Source organism: Artibeus jamaicensis, unplaced genomic scaffold, assembly GCF_021234435.1.
Source record: "Artibeus jamaicensis isolate MK-2021 breed Jamaican fruit bat unplaced genomic scaffold, CSHL_Jam_final contig_889, whole genome shotgun sequence".
In the NCBI taxonomy this organism is placed as follows: Eukaryota; Metazoa; Chordata; class Mammalia; order Chiroptera; family Phyllostomidae; genus Artibeus; species Artibeus jamaicensis.
The window spans coordinates 6,362,518-6,386,725 of record NW_026522005.1 but is presented as its reverse complement, the minus strand read 5'-3'; the positions used below and the strand labels follow the sequence as shown (position 1 = coordinate 6,386,725).

The following is a 24,208-nucleotide window of genomic DNA, read 5'->3' as shown; positions in this document are numbered from 1 at the left end:
ATGCCTGAGTTGCGGGCCAGGTCCCCAGTAGGGGGCATGCAAGAGGCAACCACACATTGATGTTTCTCTTTCTCCTTTCTCTCAATAAATAAAATCTTACCAAAAAAAAAAAAAAAGCATGTATACATTCCCGGTAAATTCCCCATATATCCTTGATCAGGCAGACACTTCCAAGATCACTGTCACTGGTTCTACCATGCCAATAAAATACATGCTTGGAAATTCATTTTGCTTTGTTGCTTATGAGGAGTCTTAAAGGAGGGGAAAGAGAATCACTCTCAATTCAAATATGAACTATCCATTCTTTCAGATTCACGACATTCCAGGTCTCTTCACTGCAGCAGGACAGAATGCAAACCCAGCTGCTTTGATGCTTGCATAGCCAGAGAGGCTTCCCCCAATTCCTTTTTCTCAACTTCATAAAAACGTAAGCTCAACTGTATATTTCCGTTAACAAAAGAAGCAAAACCTCACTAACAAAAAGGTTTATCGCTTTCCCTTGAGTTTCAATTTCTTCTCAGAGTTCCATTAAATACAGTAAAAATCCTTTAACACTCTGAAACTCAACTTACCCTCCCTTCAATCACCTTCTTCTGTTTATGAGTCAAAATTTACCACCACCACACCTGCCAAGGGACTTGTACATTAAAACTGGTAAGGGGACCTGCAGCTGGGAAGGAATGACCACATAAAAAGTCTTCTGTGAATTCATCTTTCATTGTTTCTCCCTCCCCTCCATCTCCCAGAAAACAGGTAACAGTAAGATATGCTTTGGACTACTATACAATGGTTTGTTTCCCTAAGCAATAGGTTGCCATGACTTTTTTATCTACTGTGAGTTACCTGGAGAAAATAATTTACAAAATTATTGATATACTTGCAATTCCAGCAAAATAAATTTAGCTTCCTTGGTACTTGATATACCGGTAATAAACAAAGGCACAATATGCTTTTTAAAACTTTATTTCAACATAACTATGCTTACAGAAATACGCTCATATTGGTTAATAGAATGCAATTTAACTTATTTTACATGATTTTGGACCAATAACTTGGTACATGGTTTAAGCATTTAAAAAAAAAGGATTTGCAATCTGGTTTATTTTTCATCTATTACAAATGTATATAAAAGATCATCCATCAAATGCTGCTAAAGCAGGCAGCAAGAACCTTGAGAAATTAACCTTTGGTTTGTCTCTGAAAAGTAACACGTATTGCACTGTAAAAGTTTATAAAATTGGTGCAACAAAATAGTGTTGCAATGTTTCCATGCCAGTTTACAAAGTTCAATAACTAATGGATGCTGAAAAGGGTGGTGAGAGCCTATGTACACAGGTGAAACTGTAAAAGCTATTTGATTTAGTTAATATTGCATGTAGATTGCAAATCTACACAAACCAAGATTCAGATAACTTCCTGAATCTGAATAATACTATCAGCTCAGTTTACCTGCTGAGGTCAACAAGGAAACTCCATATACTAGCTATTTTTCTGATTTATGCAAAAAAGCAAATTATGTTTCTTCCCCAGCTTTTCAGTCCAGAACTGATATTGATACTACAGGCAAGGTAGTCCTTCCATCGTCAACATTCATAGGGTGACATTTGATGAGGTCTACTTGGGTTTAAATATGTATTAGCACTCAAATGCAAAACAGTCCCCAAAGTTAAAGACCACAAGACTTTAGAAGTGACTCTAAAAAATAAAATGGCCCTTACTGGAAGACTAGAAAAAACATCCAGCCATAGTTATAAGAAGCCTTGTCAAAAATTGTTACCCCTTGTAAATTACACTTCCATTTTTTAAAAAAGCCCCAAAGCAGCTCTGAAAAGAGGAAAAATATATAATTTAAAATATCTTGAAAACATTACAGATGCAAAAAGATAGTTAAGAGATACATTTTCATAAGACTACCTATGATTAGGCTTATAATGTCTTCTAGGATTTCAAGTTTATCTCTAGTTACTAAACATCAATTTACATATAACATGTTTCACTTTTTATTCCTTTATCAAAAGAGAAAATTCTAGTTTCAATTCTATCCAGTGGAGGGGAAACTGGAAAAAAAAAAAGACTCAAAACAGTTCCATGCAAATATCACATTTTGCAAATGGAAGAACTCCTGACTAGACTAGAAGTTCGTATTACTAATATACTTTTCACTGAAACAATTTTTAGTAAGTACAAATACATGGCATTAAGGTTCAGAACCTAATATAGGCCTGACAATCAAGTCCTTGTTTTCTGGAAGAAAGGCCTCAAGTCCTACTCAATTTCTAGTAACAATTTTTTCAGATCAATTAAACAATAAAGGGTTTTAATTTCCTTTATATTTTTGTTTTTGGTGTTCTGGTCTTTAAAATGAAATAAGAAAATCAATCCAATTCCACAGAGGTCAATTTTTTTCTCTTTTGTAGTATTAAAGAATCCACAAAAACCTCTCCCCCAAACTGATTCCCAGTCTCTAATCTGTACTTAACAGGAATCTTTTCACATATAAAGTAAAAGACAACTTATATAAAATGTACCCATGAACATCAAAACTAGCTGTTAGAAAGATTTAACTAGCTTTATAATTTAAGTTTTAAAACATAAATATTTGCAGCTTGATCTTCTGTTGACAATGATTGTCGGAGCTGAGAATTCACCTAGAATTCAACATCATTTACAAATTCCCATTCATGCACACAAAACACACACCGTGAACACACAACTTACTCCTCACGTCTTGAGAGAATCATCTTTCAATCTTTGGCCTCCCAGTCAATTCAAAGTTCAATTCAAACGTCTTTCAACTCAAACTTCACTCTCAGATTTTTAGCAAGTTTTCCACCCACACTTCATCAATGCTTTTCCTAATCTTCTTCATGTTGCACTGCCAAACTCTGACACCTGCGCCCCAAAGAGATCACCGGATTAAAATAGTAATAATAAATGAAATATAAAGTGGTTATTTCAAAACAGAAAATGGAAAATCAGAATTGTTCAAGATTCCCTACTTGAGATCGTACTTTATTTTTACTGCAATGAATAACTACTATCAGCAAGAATAATCCTATGCTGGATTTCCATATTCTTCAGCACCTGGCCAAAGAATCTACCAAAACAGTTTGGGAATACACACGCCTTCCCCCATACAAAGTATTCCCACAGGAACACCAGGATAGCTGCAATTCATTTGAGGCCTCACCTGTATAAAGAGGCTGTCACAGGAACAGCCAGGAAACCCACTACTTTGTGGAGATCCCTGAGAAAGTGTGATTTTTTAAATCTGAACTGTAATTAAGGTTCACCAGCCTTTTTCATTATATTCGTAGGAAGTGGCAGCCGGCTAATCAGCACTCATACTGCCTTTATCATTCTAGGTTTTCCGTATAATTGCTATGGCTTTGGAATCTCACAGCTGACATTCTATACAATTTGCAGGTGGTATATGTCTCTTAATTCCAGGTTTGCAATTTCCCAATGTCAAACAGTTGAGTAGTCATATGGATACCAACCATCTACGAAAAAAAGTTTTCCTCAAAGATGACTTAATACTGTACATTTAAGAAGTAGCTGTACTAGTACTAAAACAGGCCAATAAACTTTACTTACAGTTGGTATTTGAGAGAAAATGCCATTCAATATAGAGCCTAGTGGTTCATTTATTGCAAAGTTCAAATCGAGAGCTGTGAATTTACTACATCCACTTAAAATAAATAACTTACATGAAATACAGATCTGGCATAGATATAAGATGTGAAAATCAAAATCAATGACTTGAACCTGCATGTTTCATTTGCTCACAAACTTGCACACACTAATATTCTGCAAAAACGACAATTGCAGCAAAAGAAAAACTGCCCTTTTGCAAACAAGACTAAAAGCATCCCTCCAAAGAGGACAAAATAAACATGCATATATATGTATAAAGTGTTACTGTTCAACACAAATGCTATATCTAGGAAAATTTAACTGCATAGGTTAAAAAAAAACACAATGTGCAATATAGCCATTAAAGCACCAAAATAAAAAAAAGATAAAAAAATCAATGTTCTTATGATGATTAATATATACAAATAAGAAATATTGATCAAAACTTGGGAGTAAATACCTGGACTGAAACAATGTCCACTGTTGGGAGATTTTTTTCAATTTAAATGTCTCTTCTCACGTCTAAAAAATTTTAAAGTGCTAACTTTATATAAAGCAGGCAAATTCTTCAAGTAATTTGCTATTTAAGTATGCCAATTTTAATAGAGCTAAACAAAAAATTAAGAATAAACTAAACTGTAACAGGAAGACAGACATGGGGAGGAAACTGACAAGTCACAGCTAGACAAAGCAACAGAATGCTGTGATACCACCTTGGCCTTCTAGTTTCAATTAAATGCACAAACTAAAAGATTTAGGTGTCTGCAGGTTTAGTACACTAACTCCCTTGGATTTGCTAAAATTTACACACTAGGTATACAGAGTCCTAAGAAAAAGAGTGCCACTTAAAAATCAACATCAGACACTAATTAAAGCAATTCTAAAAATAAAAGGTGGTCTACCAGTATAAATGAATATAAAATGTAGACCTTATGAACTAAGAACTGAAGCCTTTTCCAAAGTTTAATTACTCCTGCCCTTTAGCTGCTTTTTCAAGGAAGTATACATTAACCAAATGGCGATTGAGGTGTTTGCTATAATCTTTTTCCTTTCTAAAAGAACGATCACAGAAGATACAAACAAAATCTCCTTCAGGCACCTTGACTGGCAAGGCTTCCTTTGCATTCTTCCTACTAGTTTCTTGTGGAACTGGCCGGGCCCCATTTAATCCAGAATCATCACTACCCTCTGACATGTTGTCGCTTAGGTCACTTCCATCATGACTGTGGATGCCTTCATCTTCATCCATTTCCTGAGACTCGTTTACTGCAATGGTGACAGGAGGTGATGCCACACCAGTTTTGAACACTGCTTCACCTTTCTCTGTTGATAGGGGAAGAAGCAGAGGTGAAACTGGTTCTTCAACTACTGAGTCTTTTCCAGGGGGATTCTCTGTTTTGTTCTCACTAGCGTCCATTTCACAAAGCCCAGTGTCAGCCTGATGTTTACCATCTGATGTTTCGCCCTCTGGCGCATTCGAGTTCTGTTCAGAGGACGAAATTTCTGCAGGTTCCTTGATAACAGCAGCAAGACCAGCTAGACTCTTATCTGCCTCTTCTGCTTCTACTTTTTGAAGGGGAGCTTCTTTATTTTCTTCGCATTCGGTGAGTGATTTTTGGTCTGCTGACTCCTCTTCTTCTAAGTTTTCCTTTGGCAATGGTGGTGATGGTGGTGGGAAATCCTGTGCCCCTGCGTTTTCCTTGCGAAGCTGGTTATCTTTAACAGGCACTAAGCCAACTTCAATTAGGACTTGCTCCTTCCTAGCCATTTCATTCTGCATGTTCAACTTTTCCTTTTTATTATCTTTTTGAGGAGACCTTTTGGAAACTGGAGACTCCACCACGGGAGCGGGCTCCACCACAGGAGAGGGCTCTACCACAGGAGCGGGCTCCAGCACGGGAGGAGGTGCCACGGGGGGAGGCTCCTCCACGTGGACAGGCCCCTTCTGAACAACTTCCATCGGAGAAGGCTCCTCGGGGGGAGGCGGCTCTGTCTGAGCAGGTTCCACGGGAGGCTCCACAGGGGGCTGCGGCTCTGTCTGCGCTCGCCCCCTCTGAACAGTCTCCTTCTGAGCCGGCTTGCTGCCTTTTTTACTTGATTTATTATTTTTCAAAGTTTTCTTCTTTGTATTTTTTTTCCCAGAAGTATTTTGCTTCTTATTCTCCTCTACTTTGTTCTCAGCCTTTGGCGCTTCCTGACTATTTTTGGATTTGCTTTCTGTCTTCTTTTTCTTTTTTGTCACGGGTTCCTCATCATTAACGGAATCTTGTAAGGAACGGGCTTCAGCTTCCACCTTCCTTTTACTTTTCTTGGTTTTACAGGTTTTTTCTGAACTGTTTCCTGCACGCACATCCACGTCTTTAGCTTCCATTGCTGATTTACGAGTTCTGGTAGTCACTTGGATCGAAGCATTGCTACAAGGCTTTTTCTCCTTTGAAACATTGTCTTTTTTCTCTGCTTTTACAGACTTCTCATTTTTCTTTCCAGCCACGTCCACCTTTGTTTTTGTCTGCTCTGTCTCTGTTTTTTCCTTGGTATTGTTATCAGGCAGGTCAGCCTCCCGCTTTTTGGTTTTCTTTAGTTTCACTTTTGAGACATCCATTGTTTTATTAGGACAAGTAGGATGCTTAGATTTGAAATGATACTGCAGATTACACTTCTTGGAAGCTGCATAGTCACATACAGGACAATTGAACTGCCGTGGGTTAACATGGAGCTCTACATGTTTTTTGAAGTTACTCCTATCTGCTGTTTTGTAGTCACAGTGTGGGCAGTTCAGAGGTTTCGGCCCGTTGTGAACCTGTCTTGCATGGCGAGTCACTTCATGTTGATTGGAGGCCACATAACTGCACTGGTCACATTTAAATGGCTTCTCACCTGGAAGTAAACAAGACATTAAAGACATATTAAAACATAAATTCAAGATTTTACTGAAATACTAAGGAACTGAACTATGTAAACAAAAAACCCACAAAAAATTATTTTTGAAAAGTGTTTCATGCATTACCATTTACCATATTTATTTGTATATATTTTCCTATCCCCTGACATTGATTCTCAAACCAAACAAAAATAGTATCTCACAGTCATCACTATCTAAAAAGTTCATCAAGCTAGGCTCTCAAGGACTATTAAAGAGCAAAGATTTGTTAGTATACATTTACTAGCAAAACTGAGCTCTAGATACTAATTTGGGGGCAAGGGCTCTCAAAAAAATAACTTCAGGTGTTTTACGTTTAGTTAAACAAATGTGCAATGGAGTAAAACATAAAATTCATACATATTTAAGATAAAACTTGAGACCCCAAACAAATATTTTGTGCTCTAAGCTACACTCCCAGACCTTCAGTACAGAAGTTTTAAAATGCTGCTTTAACATCAGGGAGCCAAGGCCTTTTCTTTAAATTTAACCCTTTTATCCCTCTAGGCAAGAGCTGAGTCGACCTTTATTGGGCAAATTTTTCCAATGCCAAAGTTGCTATTTTAAAGCAAAAATATAGTCTGATCAGAAATCTTTTCTTGATTTTTACCCATCTTCTTCTTTAAAAAATGGGCCAAGAACCTAGGTAAATGAGAAGGAGCATACAAATAGATATGGTATATAAAATAGGCAAACAAAGTCATAATCACAGGTACATACAGAACCAGAACTCCCACCCCCAAATTAAAGGTACAAGAGTAACACATTCTACCTGAATACATACCCATCTAGATCACACTCTAGTAAATATTACCAAATGGTATCCATACCACACTGGTCCAATGGAATGCATAGCAGAAAAACGGAAATTGACATTTATGAAAATTCATCTCAAACAATCTCAAATTCATAGCAAATCTTAATTTTTTCATAAAGCATAGCTACTCAGACATTAAATAAAACCATGTAGATGGTAAGCTCTACATGATTAGAAAATGTCTGATAATAAAAGACTCAATCACAAAAACTAATACTTATCCAGGTATGTCAGATTGGATATGTAGTAAGTGGACAACTCTTTTCCATGTTCATTCACTAATGAATTGGTAAATACAGGTTTCTATAGCACACTGTATTACACCATAATACTTGGCTCTATCCTGTCCTCTGTCCAGTGAATCGCCTCAGTGGAAATAAGCACTTAACATATACATAGAACAGGCAAAGATAGGTGGCATCCTAGTCAGGAACTTTTTTGGAGTAAGAGCATCTGTCTGGGTGATCAGTCAGGCACCCTGCAATTTACTGTGAGATCTCAAGCAAGGTACTGAAAACTCTCTAAGACTCAATTTCCTTATCTGTAAAATATTCTTTTTAAAAATGTTTTTATCAAATTTATCAGGGTAACATTGGTTAATCGAACTAAAGGTTTTAGGTATATAGTTCAATATGTAAAATATTTTGAGTGCCATGAGCTATAAATAATTTAAGCCATATAAAGCACTTAGCATAGGTCGGTAGACAGGAAATTAAGCATTACTTTTCATCACTTTTGGAACAACCTGGTTACTTTTTAGTATGGGTTTAAAAAAGTGGGGTAAGAGTCATGTGTTTAGTTTATCCTGCCTTTCCACATAAACCCAACCTCAGAGTAAACATCTGATTAATGCAGTCTGCCTCCTCATGAAAATATCTGTGCTAATAAAAGAATTACAATGCAAGCAGCACCATTTAAAAAACCCTAGTGAATAAGGGCACCATATTTACAGATTTACATAGCAAGCATCAATCAAGTTACATAAAGATGTAGCAATCTGTTCAAAATTTGATAGCAATATAATTTACCTGCTCCATTCATCTGCTGCCCCCATGTTCCTTCTAGCGTCACAAAAATCCTGCTTGTATTAGAATATCTATTCATCCAATTGTATAGCTTATTAGTACCTAGCTGAATATAAATCCTTTTGTCCTGTACCAATGGTTTTAACTCTTTTTCAATTCCAGTAATACAAGATGAGACAAAAGTAGGTTTACAGTTCATGTAAAAAAAATACAATAATACAAGAATAAAATGTTTTGTGGACTCATAACTATAAACTTACTTTTGCCTCACCCTATTATTTACCTATATTTTTCATCTTTACAAATTCATCACATATCCATTTTATTCTTCCCAAATTAATTTATAGGTGTATGGCAAATTCAAAAGGGGATTTTTTTTTTACAAGCTTTATACATTCCTATCAAGAAAAATCTAAAAAGAACAGCAAGGAAAATTTCTAAGTAAAAGAATATAAGGGCATACAACTGACTACTACTCAGCAATAAAAACAAAGTTCTGATCACAAAACAGGATGAATTATCAAAACATTTTATCTGAGGATGTTCTTTCTGATAGGAAAAGTCAGAGACCTGGTTGGGCGAGACTATGAGAGTACTGACTGGAAAGGGTAATGAGGCAACTTTTCCAAAGGTGGTAAAAATGTTCCACATCTTTAATTAATCTGGGCAATAGTCAAATAGGTGAAAACAGATGTAAGGTCACTGACTATATACCTAAGATGTCTGCGTTTTCATGTCTGTAAATTAAACCTTAATAAAATATTGTTTAGCCCTGGCTGGAATAGCTCAGTGGATTAAGCACAGGCTGAAAACCAAAGGTCTCTCAGGTTCAATTCCCAGTCAGAGCAGATGCCCAAGTTGCGGGACAGGTCCCCAGTAGGGGGTGCATGAGAGGTACCCACACATTGATGTTTCTCCCTTTCTCCTTCCTTTCCCCTCTCTCTAAAAATAAATAAAATCTTTTTAAAAAATACCACTTAATACTATTTCAGAATTCATGAAGAAAGTCTCGAACTATAACATCTTTCAAGTAAGCCCAACTATTAAAATGCCCCAATAATAGTAGTAGTAATAACAACAATAATAATAAGTATTTAGTGAAAGGAAAATAAACTGATTGCTAAAATAAAATAATTTTCTATCTTAAAAAGAGTACTAAATGGAGGTGGTAATTACGAAGTTTTAAAATTCCCTTTAACATCCATTATGCTCATAATTAAAATATATTAAAAATGAACTTTTTTTAAGAGAGAGGGAAAGGGAGGGAGAAAGGGAGAGAAACATCGATGTGAGAGAGAAACATTAATCAGTTGTCCCTTATACACACCCAACCAGGGACTGAACTCGCAACCTAGGCATGTACCCTGACTACGAATCCAACTGATGACCTTTCGCTTTGCAAACACCATCCAACCAACCGAGCCACCCATGTCAGGGCAGAAATGAACTCTTACACTAGCAGGATGGGGAACTAAATAAATACAAACAATGTATTTCACCCAATAAGAAATATTTCATCCAGGATGAAATGGAAGCATCTCCACTGAGAATGTGAAAGGGAGAGTGGAGAATAATGTCAGTGTCTCCAGGACTACCCAGGTCAGGATACTCTAACAAACATCAGGAAGTAACACCAATAAAAGAGAAAAACACCAGAGTAGGTTAGTGTGTGTGTTTTCATCAATATTCAATTTTCTTTTTCCAAGGGACTAAATCAACATTCTAGTCCCTTCCCTATTTGGCTCGACATTCTACCCTATGGATGGAAGTGCTCCAAGTAAATATCCAATGTGTTTTTGCCTCAAAAACCAATCTCTTTGTCAGTTTAGCCAAAATGTACCAACTCAACAAAGACTGGTCTCTTCCAGAAATAAGACGGTGAGCACATACATCCCTTACGTATAATATACTCACATGAACAAGGAACGAAAATGCCCAAGATGACCTGTAAAGATCAGACCGCACTCCGCAGAGAAGGCGCCCATGAAGTCACTCCACGCAACCCCACCAGAAACGCTCGCTTCTCAATTTGACCAAGTTTAGCTTTACTTTACTCCAAGTGTTATCAGAAACATCTATTAAAAGTATTAAAATACAGTATCTGCTGAAAATAATTCAGCATACTCATACACAAAATAAACTGACCATGTTTTTTCCTGTTTGCAACTCAAACAGTAGGCCTCCAATACAAGACAATGGCTCTACTCTCTCAGTACACCTGGTTCCAATTTCATTACGCAGTAGCTTCTTTAGCCATTCTCTGAGCCATATAATGTTCTTTCAAGGCTGCTGAGAACTAAAAATGGCAGGGTAAGGGAGTCTGAGGCCAAATCCTAGCTCTTCCTAGCTCTTCTAATTTGGAGGAATGACAACCTTTCATGGAACATTTGTATTCTCTAAACCTGTGTCCTAATCTACAAATTGGGATTAAGTTATTTGAAGAGTACTAAATTTGGAGATAGCAAATCCCAATTTTCAGCACCCAGCATGCATACAACATAAACAGTAGCCTCTATTCATTATTAACAGACATTTTTCAATCGATTTGAGAGAGGAGGGCAGAGACAGAGACTGATTGATTTGTTATTCCGCTTATTGATGAATACGCTGATTGCTTCTTGTATGTGCCCTGACCTGAGATGACACCCACAACGTAAGTGTACGGCAACAACGCTCTAACAAACTGAGCTACCCAGGACGGCTATTAACAGACTTCTATATCATTAACAAACTACTAAAAACCACCTTTAAAATATAGCAAAGAAAATCCAAGACAACAGCACACTCAAAACTGTTCAGGGAAAGATTACTGACCAGTATAAAACACCACAGATACATGCTGATCCCATAACAAAAGTATTATAAATTCAATGAAAAAGATATGAGTAATGTCATTCTAATCCAGTGACCTAGACAACATTAGTAAGGGTCAATAGATATGACTTTAAATGAAATACAATGAAGTTAGTTATCAAGCATTTAATTTCCAGTGTGCAAGTAATACAAGGCACATGGACAGAGGAGAAGCTAAACGACACCAAGAGAAAGCAAGTTAAGACAAGCCCAGAAGGGTGGTATTCTACAAGAAAAATGACCACATTTCTTCAATGCCTTAGTTCCCCCATTTGTAAAATAGGAGTAGAACGTACATGTCGTAGGATAGTTAGGAAGACTAAAATGAGTTAACTCATATAAGATTCTTAAATGTTTGACTGAAGAGCAAGAGCATAGCTGCCAGCAAGGCATATGCCTCCCTTCAATGAAGCCTTAGAAAGCATCCAAGTTCCCTCAGAAAACGAAACCAGGAAGTGCAGGAAAAATAACTAGGTCCTGGTTAAGTGACCCAACTCAGTAACTTCGGAGACTTAGAAGGTACATTCAATGTACATTAACATGACAAGCATGTATCAAGAAAGGCTCGCAAGCACACTATGCAATCCCTTCATTACTACTCAAATCGGAATCTGTACTATAATCATGTCTTACTCATCACTGATTTAAGACAGCTATATTCAATAGCAGTAAAATGCAAGTATTTAATTTTGAATTTTCTAGTAGTCACATTACAAAGGTAAAAAAAGAATCACATAAAATTAAATTTACTACTTATGTAATCCAATATATCCAACATTATGTCAAGACTCAAAAAAATCAATATTTAAAAAATAGGTTATTTACATTTTCTTTATATTGTTTTTGTTTAGAGAGTCAAAGATAGGAGAAGGGGAGAGGGCAAGGGGAAGAGAAGGGAGAGAGATTTGTTGTTACACTTATTCGTGTATTCATTAGTTGATTCTTACATGTGCCCTGACCAGGGATCAAACTTGCAACCTTGGTGAACTGGGAGAGCACTTTATCCAAATGAGCTGCGCGGCCAGAGCTCTTTCTATTGTTCGAATTACTGTTCGAATTTCAGTTCTTTTATACATCTCAATTCCAACCAACCACATTTCACAAAGCTCAGTAAGCACACGGAGCTAGTGGCTACCCAACTGGACACACAGACGTAAGTTCCGTGTTAACTTATGGAGATGGGTCTATACAGACTTTTGTAAACAGGAAGGCTTTATTTAGCAGTTTGTCCATGTGGGGCACATACATATTATAAATCTGGAAGGAGTGCTCTGATCAGACATGGCAGTCCACCAAGGATCAATCATGGCCAAAATGAAAAAATGACCCAGTCAATACCACTTCTGCTAAGTATTTACTCCTTAACTTGGCCACCTTGATAACAGAGACCAATTCTGGTTAGTGATCCTGATTCTTTCACTGGAGTAGATAAACCTCCCACCTGTTATAGTCCTGCACTGTATCTATTATAGCCTAGTAAATTAATATCTCAGATTTTATATCATCCTTTAAAGTTTACCTTTGTAAATAAATCATTCCTCAAAAAAGCCCTATCAACTTGCAAAAGAGAACAAATCCAAATTTCAAGACCTGAGAAGCTAAGAAGGGATCGGATCCCTGGAGCCTCTCGACCACACACCATGAAACTTGGTGTCATACTGTGTTGAGGAAGGAGTGTGAGAAGGTAGTTGCTCCAAAAGGATTAACCAGCCTTGGTCTATGAAAGTAGTACGACTTTTGTTAGGGTCATGAAACTTGTGGAAGAGTTAATAAAAATTAAGGACCTGCCTTCCAGAAAAGTACACACACATTTACATTTACAGGAGTTCCACCTATGGACTCATTAACTATCTCCATTTCAATACAGCTCCATATTAATAGAACATTTATTTTTAACTCTAATTTCTAAATTGTATTAAAAAGATAACCATAAATAACGTCCCAGGTCCAAGGCTAGAAGAACATCTTCACAATGGTAATTTACTACAGATGACAGAGAACTCCCGTTTCGTACCAACCTGAGTGAGTGCGCATATGTCTAGTTAGATGGGTCTTCTGTGAACTCGAGTAAGGGCAGAGTTCACATTTATACGGGCGTTCTCCTGCAAAAATACAAGGATTAATGTTTAAACATGGTAAAAATACAATCCTTACTAATAGTATATATAATCAATACTGAGTATTTTTAATATAAATGTTTTCCCTATGCCCACTAAATAATTTATGTAATTTTAGAAATGTTAATTATCTCACTAAGAATTTAAATAACCATCATTTCAATTTTGCTGACAATATCACTGGCTTTCTTGAAAAATACACTTTAGAGAGAAAGTGAAAGAGAAAGAGACATCAATTTGCTGTTCCATTTTGTTATGCATGCACTGGCTGATTCTTCTGTGTGCCCTAAAGGGGGAATCGAACCTGAAACGTTGGCCTATCAGCACAGCCCTCTAACCCCCTGAGCTATAGCTACCTGGCCAGGGCTCCATGAAATATTAAGGACTAAAAAATTATCCTGATGAGGCATCAAGAAGCACTTTTTAAATCAGAACTATCCTTAAAGAAAAATCTACCCAAATTTTCTGAGTTGTAACGTAGGTAACTTTTTTTTAAGATCTTGTAAATGATAAATCTGCCATCTGAAATTGTTCCACTCAAAGTAAAATGCTTTTAGTGGGAATTTTGTTGCTTTACTCTAAAAATTTCAAGTGGTAGATATAACTTATGAAGTAAGTCAGTGTTAAAACAAATTTTATTCATAAAACCATAGAGACAGAGCAATTGAAGATGAGAGGCCAGTGATTTACTACTGTACAGAAGAATTTAAGGCAGAAAAATGCATGTTCTGTTTTTGTTCGAGCGTGGATTGTCAACCACAAAAGTATAGGGTTTTTTTAAGCCTGAAAATTTGTTTCATCTAGTCTTTGGTCACAAGGTAATACTTACGACCTTGAGCAAGTTTCTGTGTCTAGAAAAGTAACAGTATCTTCACTTCTTAGAATTGTGAGAAATTAAGTTAATACATACAGAGTACTTAACATAGTGCCTGGCATATATTAAGCCCTCAATAAACATCAGTTATTTTGTCTACATAGTAAAATACAGCAATACATGTGTCTAATAAAATGAGACAAAAGAACGAATGAAAAAAGAAAAAAGGATGTGGTGATGAGTGAGAAATGTTTCCAGTAACTGCTCAGCTGTAACTGGCTGGTAGCTATAGATTAGCTGTAAATAATTCATAGCATAGAATGACTACTTTTAACTGGAAGGACTTTAAGAAAGTTTTAAAGGTTTTAAAAGTAGTTCTTTACAGAAGAGCCACAAATGGCCAATTAGCACATGAAAAGATGCACAGTATCTGCAGCCATAAGGGAAATGAAAATCAAAATAAGATGAAGACTTCACACCTGATTATGTTGGCAATAATCAAAACAACAGATAGGACATTCTAAAAAAGAAAAGACAGTAACAAGTTTGGGTTAGGATACGGAGCAACTGGAACCCTTATACACTGCTGGGATTGTAAACTAATGCAGCAACTTTAGAAAATATTTTGGCAATTCCTCAAATGATTAAACCTAATTGTTAGGCCCAGCAATTCCACTCCCAGCTATATATATATCCAAAGGAGATTTAAAAGAAAAAAAAAATCATCCACACAAAAACTCGTACAAGAAATGTACAGAGCAGCATTATTGACAGCAGACAAAAAGCCTAAACACCCATTAACTGATGAATGGATAAACAAAATGTTGTGCATGCATACAAGACTTACATGACAAGTACAGGAAAGTAAGTACTGTACATACAACATGAGCAAACCTTGAAAACATTGTGCTAGAGAAAAGCAGTTACACAGGACACATATTGTATGATTCCATATATATGCAATGTCCAGAACGGGCCAATACATAGTGCATTGTATGCTACATACCTCAATTAAGCTGTTATTTTAAAAAGTTAATGAAATAAAAATTAATATACTGCTATAGAGTAACATGAAGAGTCAATAAAGGATAATTTACTTTCAAATTCTTTGTAACAAAGTAGATTGCTTTTATCTGTGCAATTCTACACTATAGGCATAATCTACAAAACAGTGACTTTTCAGTCACACAAACAGGCGAGAATGTCATCTTTTAAAGTAGAATTCATGAACTGGTTAAATATATCTAAACCACAAAATTAAAAATCTTTTGATTTCAGACTTAAATGAAAACAGTCTTCAGCCCCCACCATGATAATTACCCATAAAAAGAAATTAGGAGCCCTGGCTGGTGTGGCTCAGTGGACTGAGCGCAGGCCTACGAATTGAAAGGACGCTGGTTGGATTCCCTGTCAGGGCACATGCCTGGGTTTCCAGTCAGGTCCCCAGCTGGGGGTGGGGGCGTGTGAGAGGCAATCACACATTGATGTTTCTCTCTCTCATTCTCCCTCCCTTCCCCTCTCTCTAAAAGTAAATAAATAAAATCTTATTTAAAACAAATGAAATTAGGAACCTTAAATCTGTCGTATGTGACCTTGGGAACCTCCTCTAAGTAAACAAAGGCTACGGTTGGGCACACCCACTTCATCAACGGATAATTCTGAAGATTTGAGCATAGAATAGAAGGAAGTACCTACCACTGGTCACTCAAAAGAAACCCATTAACTGACTAGGCTACTCAATGAGAAATAAGTGATTCTGCTATCATTCCTTTTCTCTACTCTTCAGCACTAGATGAATTTATTTATCCACAAATACAATTTCTTTTGCACCATGCATTAATACTAGATACTCTCAGAATTTAAATAATTAAATCATCCTTTAATTTACACATCACCAAATTGTTTTTTAAAAAATCATAAATATCACAAATAGGGTAAAAGAGAAATCCCTTTTAAACGCATAAAGACCGAATAGGTTTAACAATAAAACGTGAAATGAGGCATATACAACCAATGTTAGTATGTAAATCATAACCTTATGGTGAAAATACCAACCTCAAATTAATGTGAAGAAAATGTTAATAAATGGTATAATCTATATAAAAATCAGCCATTAAAAATTAGTTACCCAGACTGTAATTAAGTTAAAATAAATCACTATAATTAAAAAATTAATAAATGAAAAAATTAAAAGTCCCTATTTTAAACCTTTCACATAAAAAATTGGAGATACACACAAAAATTGAAATTTTTCCAGTTGTCTTTTTTTCTTTTAAAAATGTTTTCCTTTTTAAGATTTTATTTATCTCTTTTTACAGAGAGGAGAAGGGAAAAAGAGAGGGAAGAAACATTGATTGGTTCACTCTCGCAAGCCCCCAACCAGGGAGCAGCCCGGACAGGGAATTGAACCGGTGACCTTTCACTTTGCATGGCTCAGGTGATTGAGGCCGATGCTCAACCAACTGAGACATGCCGGTCAGGGCTAAAAATGCTGTTAAATCAAAAATTTAGATTTATGGTTGAAAACATTTTAAATTTTGTTAGCCGGTGTCACCCCAATAAATTCAACAAAAAGGAAATTAAAACATTTTTAGCTTTTAAGGAAAATTTTTAAACTGTTCAGTGACCCAACAGTTCCAAAGGTATCAAACTAAAACTGATAAAAACTTAATGTAACAAAGGCACTGAGGTGCTGGTAACATTCTCTATGTTGACTTTCAGGGTGGTTAGGTGTACATATATTTGTAAAACTTCATCAAGGTGTACACATAAAAGTTATGCGCTTTACTACACGTCATAGTAACTACCTGAAAGTTCTATGTCATAGCCAATTCTAAATTAAACCCCAAGGTTTTCAAAAAACTGTTAAATGAATATTAAGTACTTAAAAATGAAGTGTACACATGATCTTTGGGATCAGTTTTAAGACATCATAGGTGAGGTTAGTTTAGTCTTTAACAATTTGTTTAACTCAAAAAACTGTTAAGTAATTAATGGGGCAGGATGCCCACATAGTTTGCTTCCTACACTATATTTTTTGTAATGTTTGAACTTCTTCAGTTTTGAAATGAAATGGTTTCAAGGCATGTTGACAATCATTCATAGGTTACAACAAACTGCAAAAGGACTACAAATCCTTTTACTTGACAAGATTTAAAACTTTACATACAGAAGCCATCTGCTGGAGCTTAGATGTCTTGCTGCAGAAATCTTTCACTTAATGGAATTTCACCTGCAAATGTGACGTCTACCGCTTAAGCTAACTAAGCAGTATCAATTTATCTCCCCACTGTGTCCCTCACTTTACCAGCGGGGGTTCGGTCCTACAAAGTGACAACTCCTGCAAAAGGGAACTGAACCAAACAGCATCCAGTATATCCCCCTTTCGCTTGCGATGCAAGAGCACAGCGCTAGATTCCTCCGTTTTGTTCAGACTAGCAGTTAGACCTGAGTACCAACTCTTAACAAGAAGATGTAAATTAAAATTAACCATCATAAGTTACAAACATTTCTTTGAAAAAACTGAGACCACTAATTACAACAATTTGAAAGTAAATTTAAAAGTGAATAATTAAGAAGTGTTGAGAAAGGGGGAGTAACCACTGATATGAGTTTCTTTTTAAGACAAAAAGACCTAAAATCGATAGTGGTGATGGCTGCAACAACACTGTGACTATGTCATTTTTTTAATTGAGTTTGTTGGGGGGTGACATTGGTTAATAAAATTATATAGGTTTCAGGTATACAATTCTATATAATACATCAAGTGTATAATGTGCTATGTGTTCGCCACTCCAAGTCTCCTTGCATCACCATTTATCCCCCTATAACTTCTACCTTCCCCAACCCGCCCAGCCTCTAGTAATCACCATGCAGTTGATTGCATCTATGAACTGTTTTTTTGTTTTATTTTGTTTGTTTTTCGCCTAAGCCCTTCACCTTTTAACCAAGCCCAAAACTCCCCTCCCCTCTGAGAGCTGTCAGTCTATGCTCTACCTATGGGTCTGTTTCTATTTTGTTTGTTTTGGTCATTAGATTCCAAACCTAAGTGAAATCATATGGTTCTTGTCTTTCTCGATCTTATTTCACTTAGCACAATGCTCTCCAGCACTGTGAATGTACTAAAACCACTGAATTGTAATGTTAAATGGATGAGCTCTGTGAGAGTAGAGTGCATTATATCTCAATAAACCTACTATTTTAAAAAGTGAATTGCAAAATGTGACCAAATACTCATAACTGTTGGACATAGGTGACGGGTACATGTTGGAACAGTGTAGCATTCTCTTTACTTTTAAGATGTTTGCAATTGTTCATACTTTTAAGACTGTTCCTTTTTTCTTTGATAGAGTGTACTTATAAATTAGGAAGGTCCTCTTACCTGTATGAGTTCAAATATGCTGAACATTATTTTTTGTCTGAAAAACTGTTGCATTTTCCATGTATGTTTTCTTTCTGAGAACAATGGGTTCCAAGCACGGTAACCCACCAATCCTTTAAAAACTAACTTCTCACCTTTCTATGTTTGGGGGACAAAACAAGTTAGGTTGTCCTATCTGGGACTCAATACCCTACATTAAATTTTCTAAATAGTGTGAGGCTGTGTTAAATGGGGTTATGCAAATATTAATGAGTGGACTTTTTTCCTTTTTGTCTAAGCCCTCAATTCCTTTGGGAAACTACTGTATGCATCTTACCACGTATTCACTGCGAAATCAATCTTCTAAAAGAGTTGTCTAATCTGGCTAAATGGTCTGTCCCAAGTTGCTTAAAATATGTATTTTTGAAATAACATTGATAAGGTTACTAATAGCTATTCTTCCATATAACACTCAGTACTTGTGTTCCTGCACTGAATCATTTAATCCTATAGTATGCTGTGACCTCCACTGAGAAACTGAAGCATGTATAAAATAAATAAAGAGTTCAAGGTCACAAAGACAGCATATAATGAAACAGGGTTTGAATTCAGGGTCCCCCTTCCCCTTTTTTAGCATTATTTTTTAACTACCCACTCAATTAACTACCAAAAGTAAACTGAACTTACAGACTGCAAAGAGCCTCTTACCTGTATGAGTTCGAACATGTTGAACGTAATTGTTTTTTCTGTCTGAAAAATAGTTGCATTTTCCGCATGTGTATACTTTCCTTGGAAAATGGTTTCTCAAGTGTTTTCTCCAGTGATATTCGCTTACTGTGGTGTACGTGCAAATGATGCACTTATAGACTCGCTCATTATCCCCAGCTCGGGTGTGGTGTTTCAAGTGAGCAGTATAGTGATCATATCGATTGGTATTGTAGCCACAGCGGTCACAGCGAATGGGGCCCTTGGAGAAGTCTCCCTCTTCTGCAGTGGAAGAGCCAGATTCCCTGGCTTTTGCTTGCTTCTCTGCACTTTCTTCCACAAAAAACTTCTTGGCACTATGAACTCTGATGTGGTGCACAAACTGTTCTTCAGATTCTGCTTCATACTGGCATGGCTTACACCGAAAGGGTTTGGTCTTCAAGTTTTTGCATTTGTCCTCTGCTCCAGGTGTTTCAGGAGGAAGATCCTTATTTGAGCTATAAATTTCTGGGGCAGCTGGTACCTCAAACACAGGCTGTGGTTCTGCAACACTGAGTTCCAAACTTTCCAGTTCCATGTTTTCCAGTCCACTGGGTTCGCCTTTTACTTCCGGAGACTCCTCAAGTCCTTCTCCATCACTATCTGAAAAGTTGTTATCCCCAACAGGCATCAATTCTGCCATCTGTCTTTCTTCACCAACTAGGTAATCACAGCAGCTGCCATTTACTTCCCCAGTTAAGGCCACATTTGCCAACATGATAAGCTGAGGAGCAGCCAATTCGGCTTTGGAGAGGTCATGCAAGTCATACATATCGTTAGGCAAGGCCATGCCGATGTTGCCACTGCTGTTGAATAGCCCTCCTCCTCCAGAAGACTGCCCCATTACCTGGGTGGCCATAACTGTATTCTAAATTCAAAACGAAACAAAAAACACAAAAGCACCAGTTTAAATACAACTCTTACTGGTCTAAAACCAAAACATCATTGTAATTCTTTGTAACTTTTTCAAAATACATTTTCCAATACAATTTTGAAGCTCAATGAACTTCATTAACTAATATAAATAAGCCTTTAAGATCTTTTTGTAATTTCAAATTCTCTTTATTGCATCATCCCAAAGATTTCTATTACCCCTCAGAAAAATTTTATCAACTGTTTGACATAACTCATCCATCAACTAGGTCTACTACTGGTAAACACTTTTTCATTTTTCTGGCAAAAAAAAATCAATAGCCTTCATTTTTAATGTTAATTTAAATTATCTTAAAATTCAATACATGAATAGTAGTAAATTGTCAGCCTCTCAATTACCCCTTCAACCTTTACTGGTCTGAATCTGAAAGACAAGAAATCCAAAGCCAGACAAACATGTCTAGTAAGTGGAAGCTGTAATAAGTGGTCAACTGAACAGAAATTCACATTTCCTCAACTAATACCAGAGGAGTAAACTACTGTGAAAAAGTACCACTTAACGGTAGTTTCTTTTTTTCCCTGATTTGTCCTGTTTGAAAGGGGGAAAAAATACGAGCCTTCTTTTCCTGTGAAAAAGTTTGGTGTACTCAAAACTTCCCAAATGAAAATAAAGAACCGTTTTAAACACCTAATAAAATAAAATAATCATAAAACTCAACAATCAGCAACTTTTTTCCATCGTGTTGACTTGGCCTACTTGCCTAGTGGAAGCCATTACAAGATCACCTTCTTGAAAACATGATGGGCTTTTTAAAATCGTCTTAACCAGGTTGCTTTCCACCCTTTGGGTACTATTCTCAAAGTGGATGTTCTCTTGCAAATTACATAAAGTACTAAAAAAGTTAGACCCAAAATACAAGAAGTAATCCGTTTCACCAAAATGGATAAACACAAACCGGTTGAGTTATACGTACCAACAAAAGTTGGAATCAAATGCCATCACACAGAGAACAAACCGAGGGCAAAAGCTGTCCCAATGTTTAACAGCCCGAGCTACTTGGTTATTTAACCAAACACCGACTTTTCTAATACTCCCCCAAAACCCTAACTACCATCCCTAAAGAAATTTTAACGTTTGTCAGGAGGACCATCCAAGTAAAGTCCCAAAGCCCAATGTGTTGCACGAATTCCTATGTGCTCCTGCCACCAGCGACTGCCTCAGCGGCGGCATTCCTGGCTGAAATAGGCATTCGGCCATTTTCTCAAAATACCAAACACAAAGCAGCTCTTTGCAAACTCGGGCGCTCTCGCTTCCTCTCGGCTCGCCCCGCTCACTGCACACATTTACAAACCAGTTCACGAGAGTTGCCCAGACACTATTCCTGAAGTTTTCCTGTGCTCCCCAACACTAAAAAAGGCAAGAGGGGCCAACTCGGGGTGCAGCTGGGCCAGACCAAGTCTTCTCCAGTCCAGCCTCCTCTCTGGCCCTCCGGCCCGCGACTGGGAAGAGGGCAAAGTTACCGCGTCGCCTGAGTCCCGGCTCCTCACTGTCCCCGGGCTTGCCCTCCGCAGAGGGCCTGGAGGCTCCGCGGGCGCCCTCCGGAGGCGTCGAGCCCTGAGTGCCGGGGGGCCCCCCACGAGCGCCCACCGCCCCCCGGAAGTTTGCGAACTCACTCCCCCACGGCGCCACGCGGGACGTGCGCCCCAGCTCCGCCAGCTCCGGCGGCAAGGTGGCCAAGCGCGGAGGGCCGCCGCGGCGGCGAAACAGCCCAAGTGCAGAAATCGCTGTCCAGCCCCATTGGCGGAAACGCCCGGGCCCCAGGGCTGACTCAACCCGCCCGGCCGCACTCAACGGCGCCTTCCGGCGAAAGGGAGAGGCCGGAGAGGGAGGGGGACGGGAGGGCCGCAAGCAGGCGAGGGGCTGCGGCGGGACCTGGGAGCAGCAGGAGGGCGAGAAGGAAGTTTCAGGACTAGGGCCCCAAGCAGCTCCGCTCCTCGGCCCAGGAACCCGCTGCAAGACGCGTCGGGGCCCGCGCGGAGACGGAGGCCCGGCCTGGACTGGAGAAGGGGTCCGGGCGCCGCGCAGCTCCCCACGGACGCCCCCGGCCCATCCCCCGGGCCGCGCCAGTGTAACCCGATCTCGCTCGGCCACCCGCCCCCGCCCGGCGTGGCCGCCGCCGCCGGAGCCACAGTATCTGCAAATCAGCCCTGGACAGCGCCTCGCTCCGCGTCCTTCCGCGCCCTCCCCCTCCCGCGGGCGCCGCGGCCACCACTACCGCCCGGCCGGCCCTCCCCCACCCCCGCGACCGAGCCCTCAGCCTCGCGCCGCACGTACCGGCCTTCCTCTGCGAGGAGGGACTGGGGAACCGGCGTCGCCGCTTCTTCTCCGACTACTTTTCTTTGTTGCTGGAGTTTCGGGGGAGGGGAGAGAGAGAGTGGAAAAGTTAGGCACTGGGGCAGTCAAGGCCCGCGAAGGCCCGGGAGTGGGGCTGCAGAGAGTACTGACTGCCGGCTATCGCCCTGCTGTCCCGGCCGCCGCCACTGCCGCCGGGGTCTGGGGCCCCGGGCCTCGGCGGCGCTTGCTCTGTTGCTGCGCCGCGAGCTCGCGGGAGCCGCACATTCCAGCACAGCGCTGCGCACCCGGCCCGCGCTGCCGCTGCCTCCCGCGGGACACGCCTCCTCCTGCGCCCGCGCGCGCCCGCGGGACACGCCCACTCTACCGCCCGCGCGCGTGGCCGCCCGGTCTGCCCCGCCCCTTGGCGAATTGAGTTCCGCTGGGCCGGGGCTGCGCTGGGCCCGGGTTGCGCTGGGGGCACGCCTAGAGGCGACCTCACCTAATCCTCCGGGCCCCTCACTCTAGACCTTAGGTCAAAAAAAAAAAAAAAAGGCGAGCCCTGCTCCCTTTCTTGATTTCTTATTAAATAAGCTTCAGAAAAGTTAGCCCCCAGCCCAGGCGAGAATGTATGAGAATAGAGGTGTTCAAAGAAAAATCTCCAGGCTTTAACCGTACTCTTTAGAACTATTGTCACCCGCCTTCAATATCAAAAGCGCTGGAAGGCACCCTTCAGAATCTCTTCGACGCTCCACCCATAGCCAACTCTTAACTAATGAAACTTGGTTTTAAGCTTCTACGTAAAAATGCATTCTAAATTTTAAACGGTAAAATGCAAGCTGTTCCTGAGTAGTGAGAAGAGGTTTCGGGAAATCGAAGACCCAAAACAAAATGAGTGACGAGGGAACAAATCCCTAGTCTTAGCCCGTAGCAGGTCATTGCTGAGCCTTCAAAGCACGACGTCAGTGGAGCAATTACCCTCAGATTACAGAGGGTAAAAAGGGTGATGAGGACATAGAGGCTGCCTGGCGACCATGTGTTGGAGAATAACCTGGCTTCCCACGTTTCATGGGGTAACTACGCATAATGCCTAGCACTTTGTAATGTGCTGAGACAGAAAGAAAGAGGGGGGAGGGGTGAAGAGCCATGCACCTCTTTCCTTCAGTATGCACCAGAACTGCGTTCTTAGTCTGTCTTTGATCATTGAAATCAAGAAAACTCTGTGGCTCCCATAACCTAGTGTGGCATTCAAGGCCCTAACTAACCGTATCTAGATAAATTGGACTATCACCAGTAATATAATAGAGGTAGTGAAAAGTAGACGAGAGAACATTCTACCAAATGAAAACAGCAAGCTCAAAAACCCACCTATTGAGACTTCCTCCTTCAGCTCTCCGAGTTCCTTTTCTTTTAAGTTCCTTCACTTGTATCTCTGACTGAAGAGCTGCCAGCCAGCCTGTTGTTCTCTGGTCTACCAGTATGACCTTTGTTTTCCTGTATCTGAACAATATATTATTAATTAATGCAGCATCTTGATTACTATTTACTATCAAATGCATGCTCTTCCCATGAATTAAACTTGAGAAATATTAATTTTCATTGAACCAAAGAAAGAAGGGCAGGCCCTGGCTGGTGTGGTTCAGTCGGTTGGGGGTGGTCCATTTAAGCAAAAGGTTGTTAGTTCAATTTCCAAGCAGGGCACAGGCCTGGATTACGG

At 39.2% G+C, this 24,208-nt stretch overlaps 1 protein-coding gene across 6 annotated transcripts; it reads right to left on the bottom strand.

The window, feature by feature from the left end:
- Positions 1–625: 625 nt before the first annotated feature.
- On the bottom strand, positions 626–22,830 carry REST (RE1 silencing transcription factor). 6 transcript variants are annotated; one of them, XM_037162257.2, is made up of 5 exons: positions 22,495–22,830; positions 19,251–20,154; positions 13,270–13,353; positions 4,736–6,513; positions 917–2,892 (listed from the first exon to the last, which is right to left on the bottom strand). In XM_037162257.2, exons 2-5 carry the CDS (start codon positions 20,143–20,145, stop codon positions 2,866–2,868), a joined length of 2,784 nt encoding a protein of 927 aa, XP_037018152.2. In that variant the 5' UTR covers positions 20,146–20,154; positions 22,495–22,830; the 3' UTR covers positions 917–2,865. The 6 variants fall into 6 exon arrangements, with proteins under 6 accessions (XP_037018147.2, XP_037018150.2, XP_037018149.2 ...); XM_037162252.2 differs by having other exon boundaries at positions 626–6,513; XM_037162255.2 differs by lacking the exon at positions 22,495–22,830 and adding an exon at positions 22,093–22,240 and having other exon boundaries at positions 626–6,513.
- Positions 22,831–24,208: the final 1,378 nt, after the last annotated feature.

Bases quoted from the DNA above. Each gene is read 5' to 3' on its own strand.
- REST (XM_037162252.2), bottom strand. From the start codon at position 20,145: ATGGCCACCCAGGTAATGGGGCAGTCTTCTGGAGGAGGAGGGCTATTC. The intron at 13,354-19,250 runs GTAAGAGGCTCT...GTATTTTTGCAG, and splicing joins ACATGTTCGAACTCATACAG to GAGAACGCCCGTATAAATGT. The intron at 6,514-13,269 runs GTTGGTACGAAA...GTTTACTTCCAG, and splicing joins ACATATGCGCACTCACTCAG to GTGAGAAGCCATTTAAATGT.